Consider the following 22,631-nt stretch of genomic DNA (forward strand, 5'->3'; position numbering starts at 1 on the left):
CCCCTAAAAACCCTGTTGTGTGGCCCTGCTGAATGTCAGAATTTTAGCCTCCAGAACTCAGAAAGTAAATTCCTGTGGTGTTAAACCATCCAGTCTGTGGTAATTTTTTTTTTTACAGTATCCATAGGAAACTAATACACTCAGTAAACCCAAGACAGAATAAACTGAAATCCATGCCTAGACATTTCATAATCCAACTGTTCAAAATTAGGGGGAAAAAGTTCTTGAAAGCACCGGCAGAGAAAACAACACAGAATCTACAGGGAACAACAATTTGAATAAACGCAGGTTTCTCATTAGAAACCATTTAGGTCAGAAGAGAGTGGAGTTTAAATACTGCTGGAAAAAAACCGAACCATTAACCCAGAATTCTAGATCCAGCAAAAAAACGCTTCAGGAACAAATACGAAATAAAGACATACTGGAGTGAAGTCAAACTAAAAGATTTCCACTGCTGATTGACCTGCTATAAGAGAAGGGCTAAAGGAAATTCTTTGGGGAGAAGGGAAATTATACTGGAACAAAATGCAAGAGCAAGAGAAACGGTAAATATTGCATCAATACAATAGACTATGTGTCTCTTCCTGAAGAGTGGTTTGAAATACACATTTGTGGGTTGTGAGCAAAAATCATAACATTGTCTAGTGGTAGTTTTTTTTCTATGTATACAGATGTCATATATGTGATAACTGTAATTTAAATGGGGGATCTACATGGTGATAGGTTTCTACCTTTCCCTTCAAGGGGTCAAATGCTGGTTCTAGGCAGACTTAAGTTCTGTACATGGCAAACCCTGGAGCAACCGGCCCCTGCCCCATATAGAAACTACACGAAGATCACAGCAGATAAGACGGAGTACTGAAAACATTCACATAACCCAAAAGTATGCAGGAAACAGAGGGAAAAAAGGAACAAACAGAAAACATTACACAATGGTAGATCCTAATTCAAACATATAATTACATTACATGGAAAGGGTCTAACATTACCGCTTGAAGACAGAAATGATGAGAATACATAAAAATGCATGACACAACTACCTGCTATCTACAAGAAACTCACTCCAAATATTCTGATATAGTTAACAGTACAGAGATGGAACAAGAGATACCACACAAACACTGATTGAAAGAATGCTAGAGTGGCCATAGTAATACCAAAGTAGATATCAGGGCCAAGAAATTTACAAGGGACAAAGGGGGACATTACAAAATGATCAAAGGGTCAATTCACCAAGAATCTAGAACAATCCTAAATGCATATTCATCACTTGTAACAGCTTCAAATACATAAAGCAAATGCCAATTTTTTTATATCAAGAACTATATACTGTATGATTCCATTTGGAAAGCATTCTCCAAAAGACAAAACTATAGTGATGAGAACAGACCGATGGTTGCTGAGGTTGGGGAGGGTAGATGATAGAGGAACAGTTCAAGGGGGTTTTTTGGTCTGATGGAACTAGTCAGTATCCTGACTGCAGTGGTGATTATATGAATCTATGTACTTGTTAGAATCCATGGAACTGAACACCCAGAAAAAGGGCGGGGTGTCAATTTTACCATAAGGGTAACCTTTGGCAAGTTAATCGTCCTCAGCCTTGGTATCTTCATTGGAAATGAGAAAGATGGGGTACCTACTGGGAGAGCTAGCAAGAAATTAATAGGCTTCTCTTATTCTTCTTAGTCTGTTGCCTGATAGTAAGCAGGCTATAAATATGACCTATGACTTGATCCCATCATCACTGTCTCCAAGGGGCCCTACTATTACCATTCATCTGTTCCGTAATGAACAAATTAAACTGCAAACACAGAGGAGTGGGAAAATCTCAAGACCAGGAGACATCTGGATGGTTGATTTCACCTCTACTGCTGAATTAGAATTTCTAGGGGCCAGAAACTTTACCGTTCGATACACACAAGTGATTTTCATGCGCGCCAAAGTATGAAATCCAGGGGATCTCTGAGTAAAATATGCAACTATTAGCGAGAACCACTATTTAAATAGCTATATGAATTTGGGCAAGTTCTAGTCCCTAAATTTCAGCCTTTCCTCCTGTAAAATGAGAATGACAGTTAATAGCACTGACCCAAGAAATCTTTTGCAGAGATTAAATGCAATAAACAAAAACAGCTCAGCAAAGTGCCTGGCACATAGCAAGTCCTTGGTAATTGGTGTGGCCACTATGCTGAATGATTTTGAACCTCACTTCTCTCCCCCTTCCTTTGTCATTGTATTTCCTCTACTTTGTGTTGTCACTTTAAAAATAACAGAAACAGAGACAATTTATTGGAAGCTTATTATCTACCAATGCTGTATTAGGAGGTACAGCCAGCATCTCACAGGATCTTTGTAAGAATTCTAGGAAGCAGTCTTAGAAGAAACTGAAGGCTCAGTCTAGGTAAGTATCTTATCCAGGGTTGCACAGTTAGTAGGAAGAAGCAGTGCTGAGCCCCCCACTCAGGTCGGTCTGATTCTGAAGTCTCTAGTTTTCCTGTCACATCATGCTTCCTGAGGCAAGGAGCAGAGCGAGATGGTGTTAGGCCCGGAGTGGGACTGGCATACTTACAGGGCTGTTTCTGTGTTTCCCAAGGCTAGAAAATCTTCCTGTGGGTGAACACTGGATTGCAGGTTGTTGGTTACAAGAGGACGTGGAGAGCTGAAACCTAGGACACAAATTGGACTTGTTTGGATTCGAAACATTCTGTCAGCAACTTGTTCTGTTGCCTTTTCCACAGTATTGAGAGAGAGAGAGAAAATTCAGTCATCATAAAGCATTCTCAAATAGAAATTGAAGAGCCTCATTTTAGGGTGATTGGAAAGAGAAATTTCCTGCCACAAAGAGAGGTTGTTGAAAAGGTAGCAGATGTTACTGTACTGGGTTTTATAAAATCTCAAGCTGATCAGGAATGAAAGGCATTTTATGTGCCTTGTTCTACCAACTTCAAAAGCAAAACTCTATTTCTATACACAGAGTTCTACCCTCACCTCCCCAAACTCTTAACTTCCCATCTTAAGTGAGACACCCCAAAGAGAATAATATCCCCGCCCTCACGCCAAAAAATGCCTGATAAAAACTCAAGAAAACTCTTCAATGTATCAGACTCCACACATCCCATTGGTCTACATAAGCAAGCAGCCCAACATGTCAGAAATAAAGGAAGTTTTAAGACAACCACAAATCCAAATATTTTGACTCTGGAAAAACTTTCTAACCTAAGGGAAAAAATAAACTGATTTTAGTTTGGCGAAAACTTCTGGACTTCAACCTTTTTTTTAATCATCCTTATTTTGTCATTTACCCAAATTTTTTGGGAATAAGGATAGTAGGAGATAACAAATAAGATAGATAAGATAGGTAACCCCAAGCTAACAATGCATTTTGTAAACATTATTCATTTACCTTCACAGAAACCCATTCACGTAAACACTGTTTTTCCTTTATAAGGTAGGAAAGTCTCAGAGGGTAGGTGGCTAAGAGGTGGCAGAACTGGGATTTCAACGTGGACTCCTCTGACCGAAAAGCCTGTGTTTTCTCCTCTAAATGTCACCACCACGTGGATAAGGCCTCACAGTTCCTGAATTTCTCTACAACCAGTATTCCCTTATCTGATGCTGTAGAATGGCAGAGACACCCAAAGACAGTAGTGTGTGGGTTCAGAGTACCGGCCATGGGATTGAACCACCTCTATAAAGCAGGCCACGTGAATCCCAGGAGAGTGAGTCTAAGCCAATGGGATGGCTTTCAAGGACTTCCTCCCCCAGTCACATGTCACTCCTGTCCTGGGTGTGACCCAACCATCTACCAAGAAATTACACTCCCTGATGATACAGTTGTGCTGTTCAAACTGACTTCAGCCCTTCTCTGGTTGCATTTAATCATGAAACCAAGGAGAACTGTTTCACAGCAAGGCCTTCGGCTGGTGTAAAAGGCTCGGGAGCTTGCTTACTTAGGTCTGAAAGCTGAGCATTCATGGTGTTGAGCTCTTCCAGGGAGGCCCTATGATTCGGAGGGCTGGGACTTAGGTCAACGAGCTCACAGGATGGGGCAGAAGGTTCACTGGCAGTCTGAAAACAAAGCAAACAAAAGCATAATTTGGAAAAACTGTGCCGGGTAGTTTATCACAGCTTTCTCCCCAGGAGATTTCCTTTGGAGAAAAGAGGGTCCTATATGGATGCATCTTGAGGGAGAACTCTCCATTCAATAGGCAACATGAGTACCAATTCGTATCTCACCATCTGCATGGGCTCCTGCTTAGTGAGAGCATCTTCTTATGACCTCTTATTAATAACTGAATAACATCAAGTTATTGAGACAATACTCTATACCACCAAAACCATCCCAGGCATTAAGGCATATCTCCTCTTTTTTAAAGCTTATTTTAACATAAACCTTGCTCCACGCTGTATAATTTGTAAACCATTCAATTATGTATTTTGTAACATTTCTATTCACTTACATTGGCATTTTCCCTCTGATTATTTTGCTCCAAGATCCTTTGTTGGTTTCGAGTAAACCTGTGTGAATTAGAAAAATGTAAATATTTAAAATATATGAATATGAAAATTCTACAATATTTAAATTATTAATACACAAATATTTAGGAACGAAGACCATCAGCTTTATTACCACTCAATTCCCAATAAAGTACTGTAGTAACTTTTTTCTGTTTACAGAGGTAATGATGTCCTTAGAGAACACAGCAGTAAAAGGGAAGTTTGTGTGCTTGGGGGGCAGGTTGTGGAAATTCCACTTTCTAGCCAGTGGGCCAGCAGCAAAGGGAGCAGCCTGGGCTTTTCCCATGCATCTGAGGCTGGCTGGGTGGGCAGTTTCATGGAATGAGCCCGGAACCTGGGGCATCCGCTGCTATTTCGGGTTAGACTGTGTCAGAATTGAGTAGAATTTTAGGACGCCCAGCTGGTATCCCATAAACTGCTTGTCGGTGTGGGGTACCGTGCCCCAACACTGGTACTGGTAGCAGAGCCTACAGACAGTGGAACTTTCGTGTCCAAGTATTCCGATGTCCTCGGGCGCCAGGTCTAAAAACGGTTTTGCCCCTCCAGATTTTTCATCTTTTATCTCTTTGTTCCTTCTCTTTGTTGAAGGGCTTAGGGGTCTGGAGTTGCTCAAAAATGAAAAGCTATTAAAAATAAGAATAATTCCACCACCTAGAAATGGTCCCTATCATTTCTATCACCTGAGAAACAATCATTAACATCAGTACTTCCTTCCAGTTTATTTTTCTGCAAATTAACCTGTTCTAAACTTAGTTAAAACTATGCTTTACATCATTCTGTATCTGAATTCAATTACTGTGCAAGCATTTTTCTAGTTATTCAGAAATACAATTTCTAGAGGCTGCATATTTTATCTTATGAACATACCACATATTTAACTATTCTTACTATTCTCAAATATTTAAAGTGTTCTCAATTTTGCCATTATGATTTTCCATAAAAAATCCAAATACACTTATTCAATTTTCACTATTCATCTTCATTTATATAAGACACTTGATACCTACTAACAATACTAACCTTTTATAGCTTTTAAAAGTTTATGCTGGCCCTGGCTGGCGTACCTCAGTGGATTGAGCATGGGCTGCGAACCAAAGCATCACAGGTTCGATTCCCAGTCAGGGCACATGCCTGGGTTGCAGGCCACGGACCCCAGCAACCACACATTGATGTTTCTCTCTCTCTCTTTCTCCCTCCCTTCCCTCTCTAAAAGTAAATAAATAAAATCTTAAAAAAAAAGCTTATGCTGCTCGTACACTGGGGGTAAAGGAAGAGCAGTTAAACAAACAAACAAACAAATAAAATAACGGGTTAGAAAGAACAGTAAAGTTAAAGGTAGAAGTCAAGGTTCAAGTATCAGCATTGTATCAAGTAGCTATATGACCATGGATGTGACTTCTGATCCTCTGTTCTCCGTCTGCTAACAGAGAATAGTGACATCTGAACCATTTCCCCCGAAAGTTATTCTCAGGCGCAAGGTATCAGGAGATAATAGAGGTGGGTGAATGTGGAAATGCTTTGCAAACTAAGACTGGCTTTGGAAACATGGTGTTAATACTATAACACACTGACTCTGTGAACCTAAACACTTTGAAGTCTAAAAGCTTACAGTGAATTTGAACGTGCACTTGGTTTTAAGGATTTTTCCCTTTCTAAAACACATGTCTTCTGTTTCCATCGACATATGACACTGGCCTCTTAGGTGCTAGTTAGTTATGTGTTGGGTCTGAACGCCCTTCACGGACCAAGCCTTAAGAACAAATTTCCATTTCCTTATATGCACAACTCTTCCCTGGAGGTGATGAGTGGAGACTTCCAGGGACACTGGAACAGGGTGGATGGATTTTGCATACGGGATGGATATGAATCTTTGGGAACCAGAGGACAGATTATGATAAGCAGAATGATGCCCCCCACCAAATATCCCCGAACCCTAATCAATAGGACAGTAAATGTGTTCAGTTAGGTGGCAAATGGAAAGAAGGTGGCCAGTGAGCTGATTGCAACATGAAGATTATCCTGGAGATTATGTGGATGAGCTTAATGTAATCACAAAGGTCCTTAAATGTGGAAGAGGGAGGCAGGAGAGGAAGCAAGAGTGATGCGATGTGAGAAGGACTCTACTAGACCCGAGTCCCCAACCTCCAGGCCACCAGCACTGGTCCATGGCTGTTAGGAACTGGCTGCACATCAGGAGGTGAGCGGCGGGCGAGCGAGCAAAGCTTCATCTGTATTTACAGTTGCTGCCCAGCACTCGCATTACTGCCTGAGCTCCGCTCCTGTCGAATCAGAGGTGCCATTGGCTTCTCGTAGCAGCACGAAGCCTACTGTGAACTTTGCATGCCTGGGATCTAGGATGCATGCTCCTTATGAGCATCTAATGATTAATGATCTGAGGCCGTGATTCCAGTGCTGGGGAGCGGCTCAAACACAGATTATCATCAGCAGAGAGATTGGACTGCACAAACCATAATAAACGAATTGCTTGCAGACTCTTATCAAAACCCTATAAGTGAGTGGTGAGGGACAATTAAGCTGCACCTGATGGCAGGCTATAAAGATATCCCTCCCTGATCCCGGTTCATGAAAAAATTGTCTCCCATGAAACCGGTCCCTGGTACTGGTAAGGCTGAGACTGTTGAACTAGATGCTGTTGGCTTCCAAGATGGAGGAAAGGCGTTATGGGCCAAGGGAAGTGGGAAGCTTCGGGAAGCTGCACAAGTTTAGGGAACAAAGAGGAGACACTAGGACCTGCAAAAAGGAAGGTGGCCCTGCTGACACCTTGATGAGAGCCTGATGAGACCCATTCAGACTCTCACAGAAATGTAAGGTAGCGAGTTTATATTGTTTTAAGCTGAGTTTGCGATAATTTGTTACAGCAGCTATAGGGAACTAATACACCAGATGTCTCTCTCCAAGAGGCAGGAATTTCACTTGGAATCTTAAGACTTAGGGTTTCCGTCTCGTGACTGCAGTTGCTTTTGGCTCACGTGGTTCGAAGCTGAATCAGAATGAGCCGTTCGTGGACATAATGCAATCTGACATCTAGACCAAACAAACACACATCCCCTTCAGAGGAGGCTTTTAGTCATTGGTCTTATGGGCTGTAACAGAATTCTCCAAAATGAAAACCAGAAGGCAGCACTCTATGGAAAACCACGTGGTTTTCCTTAGGTATTTTTTAGCTTCCACAGATTTATGCCAGAGAAAACAAAGGGCAAAAGACTGGGAGTTTGTTTGGAGCTGAGCAACCACCGATCACGGGGCTCGCAGCCTCAAGTTGATGCCCGTCGTCTCTTTATATCAATGGCTGCTGTTGCTGACAGGCGGTAAACACGCTACAGTGAAGCAAAGAGCTATTCATGGCTATGGGTTTTACTTCACTGATTCTTTTGGTTCATTCATAATCAGTGTGGGGCGGGGGGGGGCTTGTCAATAAATTAAAAGGCTCAGGGAAATGTTAACAGAGAGTAGCAAGACAAGAAGTGAAATTTAATAATTTAAAAAGCACTCTACTAGGTGCTTTTAAATGTATTATCTCATTTAATTTCCAAAAGAAATCCCTCCAAATAGGTAGTACTATTCTCTTTAACAAACGGGAAAAAAACCTTAAGTCTTAGAAAATGTAGACAACTTGTCTGGAATCATGAAGATCTGATCCAGGACTATTCTGCCAGGGTGCTCATTCTTCAGCAGCTGGTTGGACAGACAGTCACTGTACATATTCCCAGTGATTCTCAATGGAGGCGGTTCTCCTGAGGGTGTCTCCAAAGGCCTCTTTAGGAGGAAATCGCTGGCATTTAGTGAGTGGGGGGAGAACACTGTCCCACCCAAAATGCCAACTGCGTGCTCACTAAGCAACATGGATCTAGAAAAGTGTGGGAATCTCAGAGGCGGCAGAATTTCTACAGTAGGAAGGGTTAGGGAGAGGTTTGGACAGAGATCAGGAGACTTGTCTGGAGCTATGTTTTCAGGCTGAGAAAAAGCCACCTGTCAATCAAAGCATGCTGCAGCTCCTCGGGGCTGGGTTCCGGGGGCACGCTGCCCCCAGGCCTCGGGCACTTTCCCACGGCTTTGCACCCTGCACCTGCTCTGGCCCTGCTCCTCGTTTGATCAACTCCCACTCGCCCCGTAGTTCTCAGCTTGAATGGCACTTCCTCAGAGCAGCTTCCTTCTTCCCACTTGGCCTGGGTCCCACTGCGATTCTCACCAAATAGACCTCCTGTACTTTTGTTTCAGGGCATTTATTTCAATTTCCAAGTGTGGATATTTATGATTTAAGGTGGTTCCCTACTATAAGGTTAGCAGAACAGTTTTTGATGAATGGATAAATGAGTTAGAAATAATGTAAATCCCTAACGAGTGAACGGTGAGAGAAACATGGGCCATTATGCAGCATGCAGCTGTTAAAAATAATGGTTTCCACCCTGAATAGTGTGGCTCAGTTGGTTGGATATCATCTGGCAAAGTGAAAGATCACCAGTTCGACTCCCAGTCCCCGGTCAGGGTGCGTACGAGAGGAAACTGATTGATGTTTCTCTCTCACGTTGATGTTTTTCTTTCCCTTTCTCCCTCCCTTCCCCTCTCTCTCTCTAAAAACAAAACAAAAAAAAAAGGTTTCCCGAAAGCATTTAGAAACACAGGATACACAAGGCTTGTTATGCAGTAAATAAAATCAAGGGAGAAATAAAGTAGGTGTTCTCTATAGAAACATAAATATAAAAAATTTAGAACTAAAATATTAGTGATAAAATTATGAATATTTAAAAATGTTCCTTTCATTCTTTTCTGAATGAAAACAAATTTTTTAAATCTATGTTCCTATAAAAAATGTCCTCACTGGCTGCTCTGGTTTTTCATAGACTATTTTCTCCGTATAAAATATTCTCCCCTCTTCTCTTTTCCTGTTCTTCTCCATCTCAAGCTTAGGGTCAATTTCACTGTTACCGAGATGCTTTGCTGATAGCATTTCATCTGTTTGAGAGCCTATGATGCGCTTGGTGCAGACAACAGTCAGTGAATGAGATCCAGGTCCCGCTCATAGGCCAGGGGTTTACGCTGCCCGAGAGTCCCCAACAACACCCCTGGTGCGGCTCCTTCTTGCCAGCCACATCACAAGTTCCCAGAAGGCCAGGACCAAGATCCCCTATCTTGGGAGGTTGGGCAGCCGTGTTCTGAACTTGTCCTGGATCTTCCTGGGTTTTCACCTTCTAGGTGCTCTGGTAAGAATGCTGAGTGACTGGTGGTGAAACTAGACTCGGGGTAGGGCTGGGGAGGGCGCACTGCCCGCTCACCTCTCATATCCAAGGATGGCATTATTCAAATCCTCATTCACTTGAATGAGCTCAACAGTTACGTCTTCATTCTCCACCACCACAAGCAGGTCCATGATCCGCTCCTGCATCTCGCGACACGTCTTATACAGTTTCTGTCCAAGAAAGGAGAGAGATTTCTTTTTCCATGTTTAGGGATGTTCTATAAAGACAACTGATTCGCCAATCTGTATACACCTATGATCACCTCCCTCTGCCTTGAGTGACCTATGAGTGATTACCACGCATTTAACTATGGACAGCTCACCCTTCCTCTCAGAAGGCAATGAAGTTATAAATGATTATATTTTTCTCTAAAAATCAAAATAGGTGTCATAAGAACAAATTGGTGCAGGAACAGAAATTAGAAGCAGAGTATGGGAATTTGGGATGGATTGCTTATTAGCTAGCTGTACTATTAAGAAAAAAAATCACTTGTTTTCTCAATCTCAATTTTCTCATTTGATACATGAAAATTATACTACTTGCCACGTCTGTCTCAAGGGTTGACATTAAAATCAAATGAGATGTACATAATGAGGAGCTCTATAGCTATGATGTACGACATACAACGTAAAATGCACTTGTATTATTAGAGGCAGCGGAAGAAAGAATAGCTCAAACACATTTACAGCAACATGATTTTCCTATTATGCTTTACTTAAGTAAACATTTAAAATGTATAGCTCCAGCATCATGTTCCAAGACAAACTGAGCCAGAACGAAGAATGAGTCATGGGTAATATCTTTCTTTGAATCACCCAGAATCCTCACAGTAAACCACGCCTCTACTCCCCAAACCAACTGTGGCCCGTGAGCCTCAGAAGCACCTAGGGCAGATTTGCTGATTCAGGATCTCTTAGGCTGAGGGTCTGGGAATCTACATTTTTTTTAAGTAAGTATCCCAAGTGTTCCTTATATATACTGACATTTAAAAACTGCTGCCTTACACCTTAACTTCCTCCTAGGACACGGGTAGCAAACACAAGACTGGAGGGTGGAATCCGGCCCTCCACCTTGTTTTATCTGGCCCCGCACCTTGTTTCCACCCAGCAGCAGTGCTGAGCTCTTGCTTAACTACTAAGGAGTAGTTACATGTATACTGTCCTAAAATTACATTCGGCCCTCTGAAGGCAACTGCAAGGCTTATGCGGCCCCTGGTGAAAATGATTTTGATACCCCTGTCCTAGGCAAACCTCCAAATAAGCCTGAGGAGCATAAAACTGATAATAATATTTCTTCAAACCCACCCTGGCTGGAATCTGTCCACGTGACAGTATATTAGCATCGGGCACAACCGCAGGGACGTGTCCCCTTTCACAATGAAAGCAGCAGAACTTGCGAAGTCACCCTCCTGTTACATCATCCGATAGTTTTCCCCTTAAGAAAGCCCCGCTGAAAGACGTACGTGTTACAAAACCATTTAGAACCTCAAACAATCTATTACAAGACTCTGACAGGAAATCTCTAAATAAGTAAATCAAACCATTGCCAGCTGGCATTTAGACTCAGAGGTGGAAGCCACTACTCTCCACAGAAAATCACAACCAAAGTATTTACACGGCGAAGGAAAATGAAAAGTGGGGAGAAAGCGAGGCAGACAGAGCGATGAGAGGCTCTGGGTTTTAGACCCGTGATGCGCAGCCAGAAAACTCCCCTATCTGCTACCTAAACACGTGGCCACTATCAGCAGTGTCAGCCAACGTTTTTCTGAAAGGTCCAGATATTAACATATCTTCTGCTTTGCAGGCCACATGTTCTCCGTCAAAAGGACCTCGCTGTGCATTATAACATGAAAGCGACCACAGACCAAATGTAAACAAAGGGCTGTGGTCCCATCCCTAATAAAACAAAGACAGGTGACAAGCTAAATCTGGCTCACTTGTGGCCCCTGGCATAGAGCAAAGGGAAAAGACTTCAGACTCAGCAGACCAAAGGCCTCTCGCATACGCATACCTGACGTGGCATTTAGTTACATTTTAGTTTCAGGGGTACTCCTCCCTCCCCATCTATACAACAGAGATAACACAACATCTTGTAGGGTTGTAAGACTTGGAAACGGTGTGGTTGAAACCCCTACATCGGGCATACAGTGGGTAGTCAATAAATGCATTATGGTAGTGTAAGGAGATATCACTAGAAGATGAACTAGATTACTAATACTTTCCCCCGGGTTATTCACGCCACTACTCAGGACCCGATGTACAAAGGAAAGAACTTAGAAGAGTACTTAATACAATCCACACGATGAATGAGAACTTTTCCTTTGTTCCTTCATTTGTGAGTATACAAAAATTATTCTTCCTGCTCACTGGCAGCCTTGCTAGGGCAATGTCAAGATTGAGGAAATACAATGGCTGTTAGAGGCCCTGTGATGAAAAAATGTAGAAATTAATTAATTTGAAATGAATTTGCAACCAACATCCATAGCCCCTTGGTCCTCCCTCTCCCGCTCCGGTTACATGAAGAGCCACCCTTTGCCCTCTGGAGAGAGGGATGGAATGGAAACATGAAAGGAACACCACATGTCCCAGCAGGTTTGCAAAGCAGAATTTGAAAAACCTCTTCAAAAGCCAGCCCACTCTGATCTTTGCAATTGATGTCTGTCTCAGAGGAGGGCCAAGCCACCTGGAAACAGTGCAGATCAAGCACCGTGGACCAAAAGGACAGGGCAGACGCTCCCCATGGCAGGCACCTGCAGGGCTGTGGATGTGGGAAAGCAAGTGGGAGTGAGCAAAAAACACACAGTAACAGATGCTGGTATGTATGTCTGTCACGGAGCTCTCGGAATTGCTTCCCTTTACACCATATCAAAGCCAAGGCAGGCCTCTACGTTAAAGTGAATTGAACAATCAATTAAAAAGTCTTTGGAGCAAAACAAGAAGCTCATTAACAGCTTCCTTGTGCAGCATCCAGAGGGCTTTTACTCCTCCACAGAGTGCTCAGGAGTTAAGGAAGGAGATCCCTCTGCTCTTTCACCTCCAGCTCCGATTGTGCCACATTCGCCAACACAGGGCAACTCAACCCAAAGAAAATGCAAGGTGCCCGAACATTTCCCTTGAAAAAAAGTAAAAACAGGAAGAGATGTGTTTACTTGATAGACTTCTCTAGAAATAATATCTGCACGGCAATACTCCTATCATCGGCCATATCATATTTCCTCTCTCCCGGGGCACTGTGCCCAGATGCAAGAGACCCAGAGAATGTCTCTGTATGCTCACATTAAAAACTACCCCCAGCCTACCACTGAACATTTCCCAGCTAACTTACTCAGGCAGTCTCTTTTGTGTTATGCAGGCCTCAGTGAATGAGTGACAAATTAATTGTCAAGATAATCCTCAAGAAGATCATCAATTCATTAGAACCCTTCTGACTTGGTTGCAACAATAAATATTGTCAACATTTTTTAAAATCCTCACCTGAGGACTTTTTTTTTCATTGCTTTTAGAGAAAGGGAAAGGGAGAGAAACATTGAGTGACTGTCTCCTGTATGTGCCCAGACCGGGAATCGAACCTACAACCTAGGTATGAACCCTGACCAGGAATCGAACCTGCAGCCTTTCAGTTATGGGACGATACCCTGACCACACTGGTCAGGGCAAATATTGTCAACCTTTAGCTTACTAAAAGCCTTTGTCTTTAGTAACTCCTTAGCCCTTCTTTGGTCCTAAGTCATTAATTCTTGAACAAAGAGCACTGGTCTATTCAAGATACATTTAATGAACTCACTCATAAACTCTAGAGTACAAAGCATATACTCTAAATATGCATAGTTGTATGGATTTATAAGTATAAGGCTTGGTGACTGCCTTCCAGTTGCTTCTATCCTAGCTAGAGAGCTAACACATACCCACAGTAAGAGAAAATAGGTTAGCCATCTACACTAGAAGGTTAATCCTGGGTTCAACATGAGAACGATGGTGGAATGGATAGAACACAGGCTCAGGAGAGGCAATTCGCACTCCAGCTCCATCCCTGCCACTGTGTGAGCAAATCAGCCCCTTTCTGAATATGCAGTCTCCTCTACATACAAAGGAGGAGAGACAGACTCAATCAATGACAGTGAAGGTCCCTTCCACTCTTAACACCTTGCAAGCTTCTGAATGGTAAAAAAAGTTGAGTGACGAGGGGGATGACTTTTTATTTTCCTCTCCGTTTTTTTTTCTCAACTGCTTATAAATTAACTCTCACAGGATCAGATTTTACATTCACATGATTTTAAAAGTCTCTAATGAGTTAGAGTAAGGCAAAGCCTAGTCATCCTCTCAAAATCGGAGCTCACTTCCTTCTGCAGAAGAAAACATTCTATTCTTTCATTGTTCTCTTGGGCTAGGCGAAAACAAGATAAGAAAGACTAAAATGGGAGGTACCAGGGAAAATCAGCTACTCAAGGTCAGAATAAGGTGATCCAAAGCCAAGTGCACAAGGCCAAGAAAGCAAATACCAAGAACACGTGCAGCCACATTTCATTCCTGTGACAAGAGCCGACATTCTTAACTCATCACAACACTCCTTAGATTGGATGTAGCCTCAGGATCTTTGCAGTGCACTCCACTTGGGCAAACTGAAAAGCAAAGTCCAGTCTCTCCCCCTCCCCCAACCCCTGTAATGAAGTTCAGAGTACACAAGCAACATAGTGGCAGGGAGAGGCATTCACTTTGCAAAATAGTTTTACTGCCTGAGAGTTGAACAAAGAGCAGAAGCCCGGTTAGCTAGCAGAGCTTCAGGATACAACTGTTCCGCATGGACTGGAGAACAGACTGGGGATTCCGAGTCGGTACACTGGACCTTGGGTGGAAGGAGACAAGGTGGAATGGGTTCCAAAGGAACAGAACAGCTGCGAGGAGGTTAAGTACCAGCAGACAAAACAGGAAGCAATTTCACGTTTCCAGGTTGGTCATAATGTTAACAAATAGCATTAAAACCGTGATCAGTGGGGAGGTGTCTGTACAAGAAGGGCCAAGGAACTTTGGAGTAGAGGCTGCTCCTGTGTGCCGAATCCCTTTCTCTTGTCCCCCAGATGCACTGTCCCCCCTCTCGGCCCTGCTTTGTGCCCTGGAACACATCGCCAGGTCCCCCGCCTTCTCCCTTCTGTGTTTGGCAGTTTCACACATTGGCAGAAAACGGAAGAAAGGAGAAGAGTGAGGTCTGGATATTTATTCCTTTCACTTTTTTTCCACCAAAAGTACCACTACTCTCAAGGCTGCCTTCTCCACATGACGCTTTCTTTTGGGTTCTGGCCAAAGTTCCCTCTTGCCTATTGAGGAATATTAGTTGATAGCCCTAGGTAGTGAACTATGCCCTGTGGTTTCTCTGAATCCTGTGATATCTCACAAAATTGAATGTTGATTAAACTCTTCAAATGACCCAAATGGAGCATGCTATCTGTTTAATAACTGATAAGCCCTATAAGACATGAAAATGCAAAGTATTGTAATTAAAATAGTATAATAGCAACACAGGAATAGACACATCGATCAAACAAAGAGAACAGCCTCTGGAAAGACATCCTTGTATTGATTCTAATTAGAGGAGACAGTATGAATTGTTAATAAATGTCATTTAGGCAACCAGCCATCTAACTGAAGAAAAATAAATGAAGGTAAAGTCTCTAACTCATACCCACGATGCATATTTTAATTTCATACTCTGGCTGGTGTGGCTCACTGGACTGAGCACTGGCCTGCAAACCAAAGGGTCAATGATTCGATTCCCAGTTAGGGCATGTGCCTGGGTTGCGGGCCAGGTCCCCAGTAGGGGACACACGGGAGGCAACCACACACTGATGTTTCTCTCCCTCTCTGTCCCCCTCCCTTCCCTCTCTAAAATTAAATAAATAAAATCTTTTTAAAAAGTTTAATTTTAAGCCACATAAAATCTAGGTACAATCCACTAACATGTTAAAAACATTTTCATTGACTGATCACATCATGCCAGGCACTTGCTCCGGGAGCCAGAACCGGAGCAGTAAGGAAGGGAAGCCTTGTGGAGCTGCCACTCTCGTAGACAAAGGCAGCTGAGCACATATTCAAGGGAAGTGCCAGAGTGCTAGCCGGAGAATGAAATGCGGATGTGACAAGAAAGTGGCCGATGTCAGACCGGGGAGCCAGACAAGACGTCCCGGCAGATGACAGAGGAAGACTGGACTGACAGGAAAAAGCTGGCCATTAGAAGACAGGGAGACGTGGGAGTCGAGGCTGAAAGAGCTCCCCAGGAAGAGTGAGCTCAGTGTGGCTGAGGAACAGAAGGAGGCCGTATGGTTACACCCCGGAGAAGAGCATGTGCTGTGGATAAGAAGCGCAAATATTCGGTAATTAGATGTTTTCCCTGCCCTAGAGATAGGTCATGGAACATTATATCCAGTTATGGCTCACTACGGGCCAGACCCCTAATTTACATTTTTTAAGGAAGAGATAAAAGTTTCTCATGAACCTACGAGGTCTTGATTTTCCTTCAGTTCAAAATGATTCACATGCTAACATGGCACATTTTGGGGAGGCCCTACATCTTCCTAAAAGTACATAAACTATGGGGTTCAAAGGGCCTCTGGGTTGGCGAACATATCCGTGTGCTAGAAGGGTGGGGTACCCCAAGTGCATAGGGTCAGAAGCTCCTACCCTCAGAACCCTTCTGGACCTCTTCCTCTGCCTACGCATTTGCATCCTTCGTAATATCCTCTATGATAATCCAGTAAATATAAGCACTCCCTTGTGTTCTGTGAGTCGGTCCAGCACATTATCAAACCACAAGAGGTCTCCCAACCCCTGGTTTATAGCTTGTTGGTCAGAAGCACGGGAGGCCCAGCCTTGCAGTGGGCATCTCAAGCGGGGCAGTCTTTTGGGGCTGAGCCCTGAACCTGTGGAACCTGACGCTAACTCCAGGTAGCCAGTGTCGGAACTGAGTCGTATTGTTGGACACCCAGCTGGAGTAGGAGAACTGGTCCGTGTGGGTAGTGCTGGTTTGAACAGTAGAAAAAAACAAAGGTTCCCTTTCACTATATAACCACAAAGGAAAAGGGTAGTAAGTCAGTCTCTTTCCTGAGAACTCTAACAGCCCTATTGCATCATCATCTCTAGGAATGAGACCTCCACGTATAAAATCCCTACTGAGTGCCGGTCCTTTTCCTTTTGATTGATGAGGCTTCTGGTTCCTTGGAAACCCCCAGTTTGTTGGAGGACAGGCCTTTTTCTATGACCTTTACAGCGTGAGCAAAAGAGGGACAAAGTAATAAAGCTGACAAGCTTAGCAGGGCACACGGCAGGCCTGATAAGCTCAATGACCAAAAGGGACCACACAGGATGGTCTGATCACTCCTAACTGGGCAGGCACAGTGGGTGGTCACACCCCAGGCCTCTAGCTTCCTTAGCAAAGGTCACTCTCGACCTGAGGTGAGCTCTGTCCCTTGTTCTTTGCATCTAGGGTAACACACTTTTGAAACGTCAGTGTAGTTTTCTTTTCTAGACCCCTCAAAGGCACAACTGCAGGTACCAGAGCTGGAGACCAAAGAACCCTGCATTGCCGTCGTTTCCCGAATACCAGCTCTGTATACTGTGACTGTTAATTACTAACTACCCGGCACCCACCGATGTAAAAGAATCATGTTTCTCCAATTTCCCCGCTGTGCTTTTTTCCCAGCTCATTAATCCACCACAATGCATTTCGTGTACCTTCCTTACGATTCTAAATGCAGAAATGGAATGGGAAAACTGCCATTCTCTGAAGCATTTTCTCATTCTCAATCTGTTCAGATTTTGTTTCTGGGCATGTCTTCAAAATTTTGCCTCAGATAAACTCTTATACAGCTGTTCTGTAGGCTAGACATTCTTTGGTCAACAAGAGGCACACCAGAAACTCCCCCCTCCTCAGATTAGCAGCTGTTTTCTTCTCCACGTGTGTATTTGAAACCCATCAACTTTCCTCCAACCTTGAGGTTTGTATGGCTTCCTCTGGGGGAAGTCACTTGGGAAGGGTCCCTTTTGCCTGGGTGGGACCATGGGTTCCTCCATTAGTCTGGTCCCACCTACGCTATTGGATACTGAATTTTCTCACTGTTCTGGTCTTCTGATGCTCCTGATGCTCTTCTGCAATCTGGGAGAGTTTATACTTAATTTTCATATGTCTTCTATCATTTCAATGGGATTTGGGTAACAAAGAGGAGATAAGTTTATTATTCTAGTGAGATTTAAAAAAACGTGGTTGTTAGCTGGTTTTGGAAAAAGAACTAGATGTCTGTTTCATAGCTCACAAGGTGGGCTTCAGATACTTGTATGACTTCTTCCTAGATGCACTCCTACCCTCAGAATATGCCCTTGGGATGCTCATCGCCAGGGGTCCCCCACTGCCTTCCACCTTGATGTCCCAGGCAGGCGCAGGCCAAAGCCTCCAAAAGCCCCTTTGGTTACACAGGGAGGCCAGGCAGGGAGCTAGCTTTATATCGAGGTTCCGACAGGTGTGAGAGGACCCCTGATAAAGTACTAAAGAATTACTCTGTTTCTCCACAGTCTCTCTTTGCTGACTTCCTTTGTCATATCCTTGTAGGCTCCCTGTCCTCTGTCTCCACAGAAGATTTCACCAATTCTTTTAGGCCAACCGTAGTGAGATGTGAGAGTGTGATCTAGTAAGAAATACAGATTCGGTCTCCCACTCCAGTTCCTAGCACAGACATTCTAAAACCCTTGGAATTTCCTGAGTGGTTGGGGTGAGGAGCATCTTTTGTCATTCATAATAAGCTCCCTTCCAGCCTGCTAGAGTTTTTGCTAATGATGTAACTCTTGGAAGAGAGGGCCTTGCTGCCAGAGAGACCAACCCTGTGATTGGAGGATGGAACTTTCACCCCTTCCCTGACCTCCAGGGAGAGGAGAGGGCTGGGGACTGCTCTAACCACCCATGGCAATGACTAGATCTACGATGCCTACGTAATGGGATCTCCCAAAAAAAACTCTAAATGAAGGGGTTCTGAGAGCTTCTGAGTCGGTGAGTACATCCAGGGTCCGGGAGGGTGGTAAACCCCAGTTCCATGGGGACAGAAGCTCCTGACCATTCCGGACCTAGCCCTAGGCACCTCTTCACCTGGCTGTTCCTTTGGCCCCTTTATAGTAAACCAGTAATAGGAGGCAAAGTATTTCTCTGGGTACTGGGAACCATTCTAGTGAATTACTGAGCTTGAGGAAGGGGTCATGGGAACCCCTGATTTTGTAGCCCAATGAGACAGGTATGAGTAATCTGGGGGCCTACTACTGGTGACTGGTGTCTGAAGCAGGGGACAATCTTGTGGGACCGAGTCCTTAATCTGTGGGGTCTGTGCCAACTCTAGATAGGGTCAGCATTGTTTAAGTGAGGGGAAACGCCTCACACAAAGGTGTCACAAGGGTTGTGAGTGGAGAAATAGTTTTCTTTATAAGGTTATTTAGATTACCAAAAAAAAAATCAAATATCTGTCAAAAGAATTTCAGAATAGCACTCCCCACACCAGATTTCCATGTGTTGTTAACAAAAAGCACAGAAAGAAAAATAAAGTTCCGTAATCAACAGGCTGTGTAAAGAAGTTGATCTGATGCCAGAACCCATTCAACTTGAATTGGCCCTGAGTAGTATTCTGATGTTGATTTACAACCCAAGTCTCTTTGCTATTCAAGGCAACACACAGCCCTAAGCTCTGGCATCAAACTGGCAACCAACAAATTAGCATCATCTTTGAAGAACCCAATCAAACGTCTGCACCCAAGGACTGACACAAGAAGGCATCGCCCTGTGCTCTAGGATGGCCTGAAATACGAAAATGGATTCAACATGTTTAAATGAAGTGTGGCCATTTTTGAAAATTATCTGCCACGTACTCTTTTACTTTGATATTTAATTTTACATTTTAGTTTAACATGCTTGTTAAACATCCTGAGTCACAAAGCTTCTATCTGTAAAAGCCTTCTACTGTGGATATTTTAAAAAGGATACCATATCACAACTCTAATAATTAACTTTAACCTATGTAAATAGGATATCATTTTTGTTTACTATCATATTAACTTTTCATTTTACACATACATAAATGAAGCCCAGTGACGGTAAAGGACTTGCCCACGGCCAGGAACCCCAAGAATCCTTAGCAAAATTATATGCTGTTCCTAAGTAAAATACTCTAAAAGTAATAGACTTAATGCCACTGATTTAAAAATACTGACCTGTTTCTCTCAAGGTATATTACTCTGATGTTTTGTAGGATATGAACAGATACTCGGCAAGTGATTCTTTGGTTAAATCAGTTTATAAGTGTTGGATTAAACACAGACTCCTAGAGCCTTTACTATTCAAATGGGTTTTAGGAACCTCCAAGGGGGGAATACAGTTGGCAACTGGTTTTGTAAACTATTTAACCACAGATGTCATTTCCCCATTAGAATAAAGCAGAAGTCGGATAGGAAATGCTGTCTTAATCCATTTCCTAGAGAATTTTCTTGTTTCCCCAGAATGTACCATGTCACTGTCACTAGAGGAATCTTTCTAAGACTTTATCTGGCTATACAGTCCTTCAGAATGCTCCCTTCTGCCATGTGGGTCAAGGCCACTCTGGCATGGCAACGAAGGCCCTCAATAACCTGTACAGACCAGATCTTAGCACTCTTCAGGAATTTTATTTACACTTCCAAGCTGTGCTTTTAAATCTTCTCCTCCCTGTGTGCTTGAGAGATACCACAAACTCAAATCCATTAATAATAGGAGAAGGTGGTGAGCAATTCCTTAAGAGGTATAGCTTATTCCCAGTGGTTTCTAGAGGTAGGTTTGCCGAAATATAGCTTGAGAAATTATCTATCTATCTATCTATCTATCATCTATTTACTTACCTACCTACCTACTATCTATCTCTATCTCTTTAAATAACCCTTTAAAAATGCAAAAACTATTCTGAGTTCACAGACAACACAAAAACAGACAGGCCTGCATGTGGCCCACTGGCCTATTTTCCGATTCCAGGCTTAGAGGACATTCAAGACTGTGCACCATGCTCTCTGCTGCGAGCGTGAAAGGGAAAGGAAGGATGCTTTGTGCCTGGAGACAGCAGAAGCAGGATAGGACGGCACGAGGGGCAGCTACTAGAGAGGTGGGAGCAATGCTTGAGATAGAAACATGAGTATGGTTTCCAGCATGCCGGAAAAGCAGGAGGCACATGACTCAGAGAAGCAGCTACCAAGCTATCCCCCTCAGCATCACCCAAGGCCAGCCCCACACACTTGGAAAACAGTATCAAACACAAGTTGTAGCACGTGCATCTTCCTCTCAGTGTGCAAGAGCTGAGTCACGGAGAATGCAGATCAGCTGCCAGGGACTCTCAAGCAAAAATGAGCTCACAATCAGCAATACAGCCAGATACTTGAGGACTGCAAGTGAAAGAGGTGATGGACAAAAAAAGACTCTGCACTCAAAAGAGGAGAATCCATAGAGAATATGGAAGAGCACCTTTACAAACAATTCCTACCCTTGGAGAGATAAGAGGAGGAAGTAGATCCATGAAGAAACTAGAAGCACTGTTCAGCGAGGACATTTTTACAATTTGTTTTCTTAAGAACCAATGATTTTAAAAAAATGTTATTTACTAACAATCTGAGACATTCAAGGAAAGATAACAAAGAAAATTGAACTAGAATCTGAGAAAAGTAGAAACAGAAAGAATTCTTAACTTATTGGGGAAGAGATTTATAAGTTGACTTTTTTCTGCTTCTAAAATGAGTGTGGTAAAAGGTGTGTTTAAACTTAAAATTGATAATTAGAACAAACTATTAGAGGGAAAGGTGAATGGATTTACGGACATGGTGAAAGGCCTGGGACACCCTTTGCTCCAGTAACAATGAACTCACTGCTATAGTGTCCTCACCTGCTCCTGCAGGTCAAGTGCCTGCCCACGTTTTCCTCCAGCCCGAGTACTGCCTTCATCCGAACCTTTCCAAAAACGTCACCTTTCTCCTCGCTCCCAACCCTCATCCCACTGTGCGAGAAGCACATGTCTATCCTAGCAGCATCTATAACATTTCATTAAACTGTGGTTTACAAAACCACTGTGTTCACTGGCCATAAGTTCCTTGAGGCCTGGGGCAGCCTCCTCATTTCTGAGTCCTTTACCACACTGTAGTTACTCAGTGTTTGTTGAATGGCTGAATACAGAAGCAACTTTTACACATTTCACATTATTAGAGACTCATAAGTGATTGTATATAAGCAAGGCTATTAATGATTAAATAAGATAAATTATTTGTTGCCAAAGAGCAAGGAGCATGTCTAAATTACTATTATATTTCTGAAAAAGTCACCCTTGCATTTTTTTTTTTTTGCTAAGTTTAGAAATCAATTGAGGATGGAGGAGGATGGATGAGACAACTTTAGAGGTGTCTTTCACCTCTAAGGCTGTAAGTTTAGAGAAAAATTTTAAAAGATACTTAGATCAATTGGCCCTGAAATCATATTCTACCTGCAGAAGCTCTAGGTCTTCACGGTTTTCAGATCCTGGAATATTCTCCATCAATATGGCAGACATCACTTTGACATTCATCCTCACCATATCCAACTCACTGAGCAATTTTCCAATCTGCAGAGAGCAACACAGTCACCAGGCAGTACACGTGACACACAGGGAATGGCTACATTGTTTCCTTGTCTTAGGGGACACTTACTGGAAGAGAAAATGTTGTTGTAAAATTTAACATTTTCAAATTTATATTTTAATGAATAAAAAAATATACTTGTACATTTTACAAATGTGTAATCTATCACCTAAAAGGATTTAAAGATCTCTTGTAGTAAATCAAAAAATAT

At 42.9% G+C, this 22,631-nt stretch overlaps 1 protein-coding gene across 3 annotated transcripts in view; it reads right to left on the reverse strand.

Annotated features, from left to right (window-relative positions):
* Positions 1 to 22,631, reverse strand: part of TOM1L1 (target of myb1 like 1 membrane trafficking protein) — a 48,641-nt gene that overhangs the window by 9,437 nt on the left and 16,573 nt on the right. For all 3 annotated transcript variants that reach the window (XM_045835747.1, XM_045835746.1, XM_045835748.1), the window contains 5 exons: positions 22,288 to 22,404; positions 9,813 to 9,946; positions 4,461 to 4,518; positions 3,951 to 4,068; positions 2,570 to 2,666 (listed from right to left, as the gene is read on the reverse strand). In XM_045835747.1, coding sequence (XP_045691703.1) covers positions 2,570 to 2,666; positions 3,951 to 4,068; positions 4,461 to 4,518; positions 9,813 to 9,946; positions 22,288 to 22,404 — 524 coding nt within the window. The remainder of the gene's footprint in view (positions 1 to 2,569; positions 2,667 to 3,950; positions 4,069 to 4,460; positions 4,519 to 9,812; positions 9,947 to 22,287; positions 22,405 to 22,631) is intronic.

This window comes from Phyllostomus hastatus, unplaced genomic scaffold (assembly GCF_019186645.2).
Source record: "Phyllostomus hastatus isolate PE091 unplaced genomic scaffold, TTU_PhHast_1.1 phas_contig_210, whole genome shotgun sequence".
Classification (NCBI taxonomy): domain Eukaryota; kingdom Metazoa; phylum Chordata; class Mammalia; order Chiroptera; family Phyllostomidae; genus Phyllostomus; species Phyllostomus hastatus.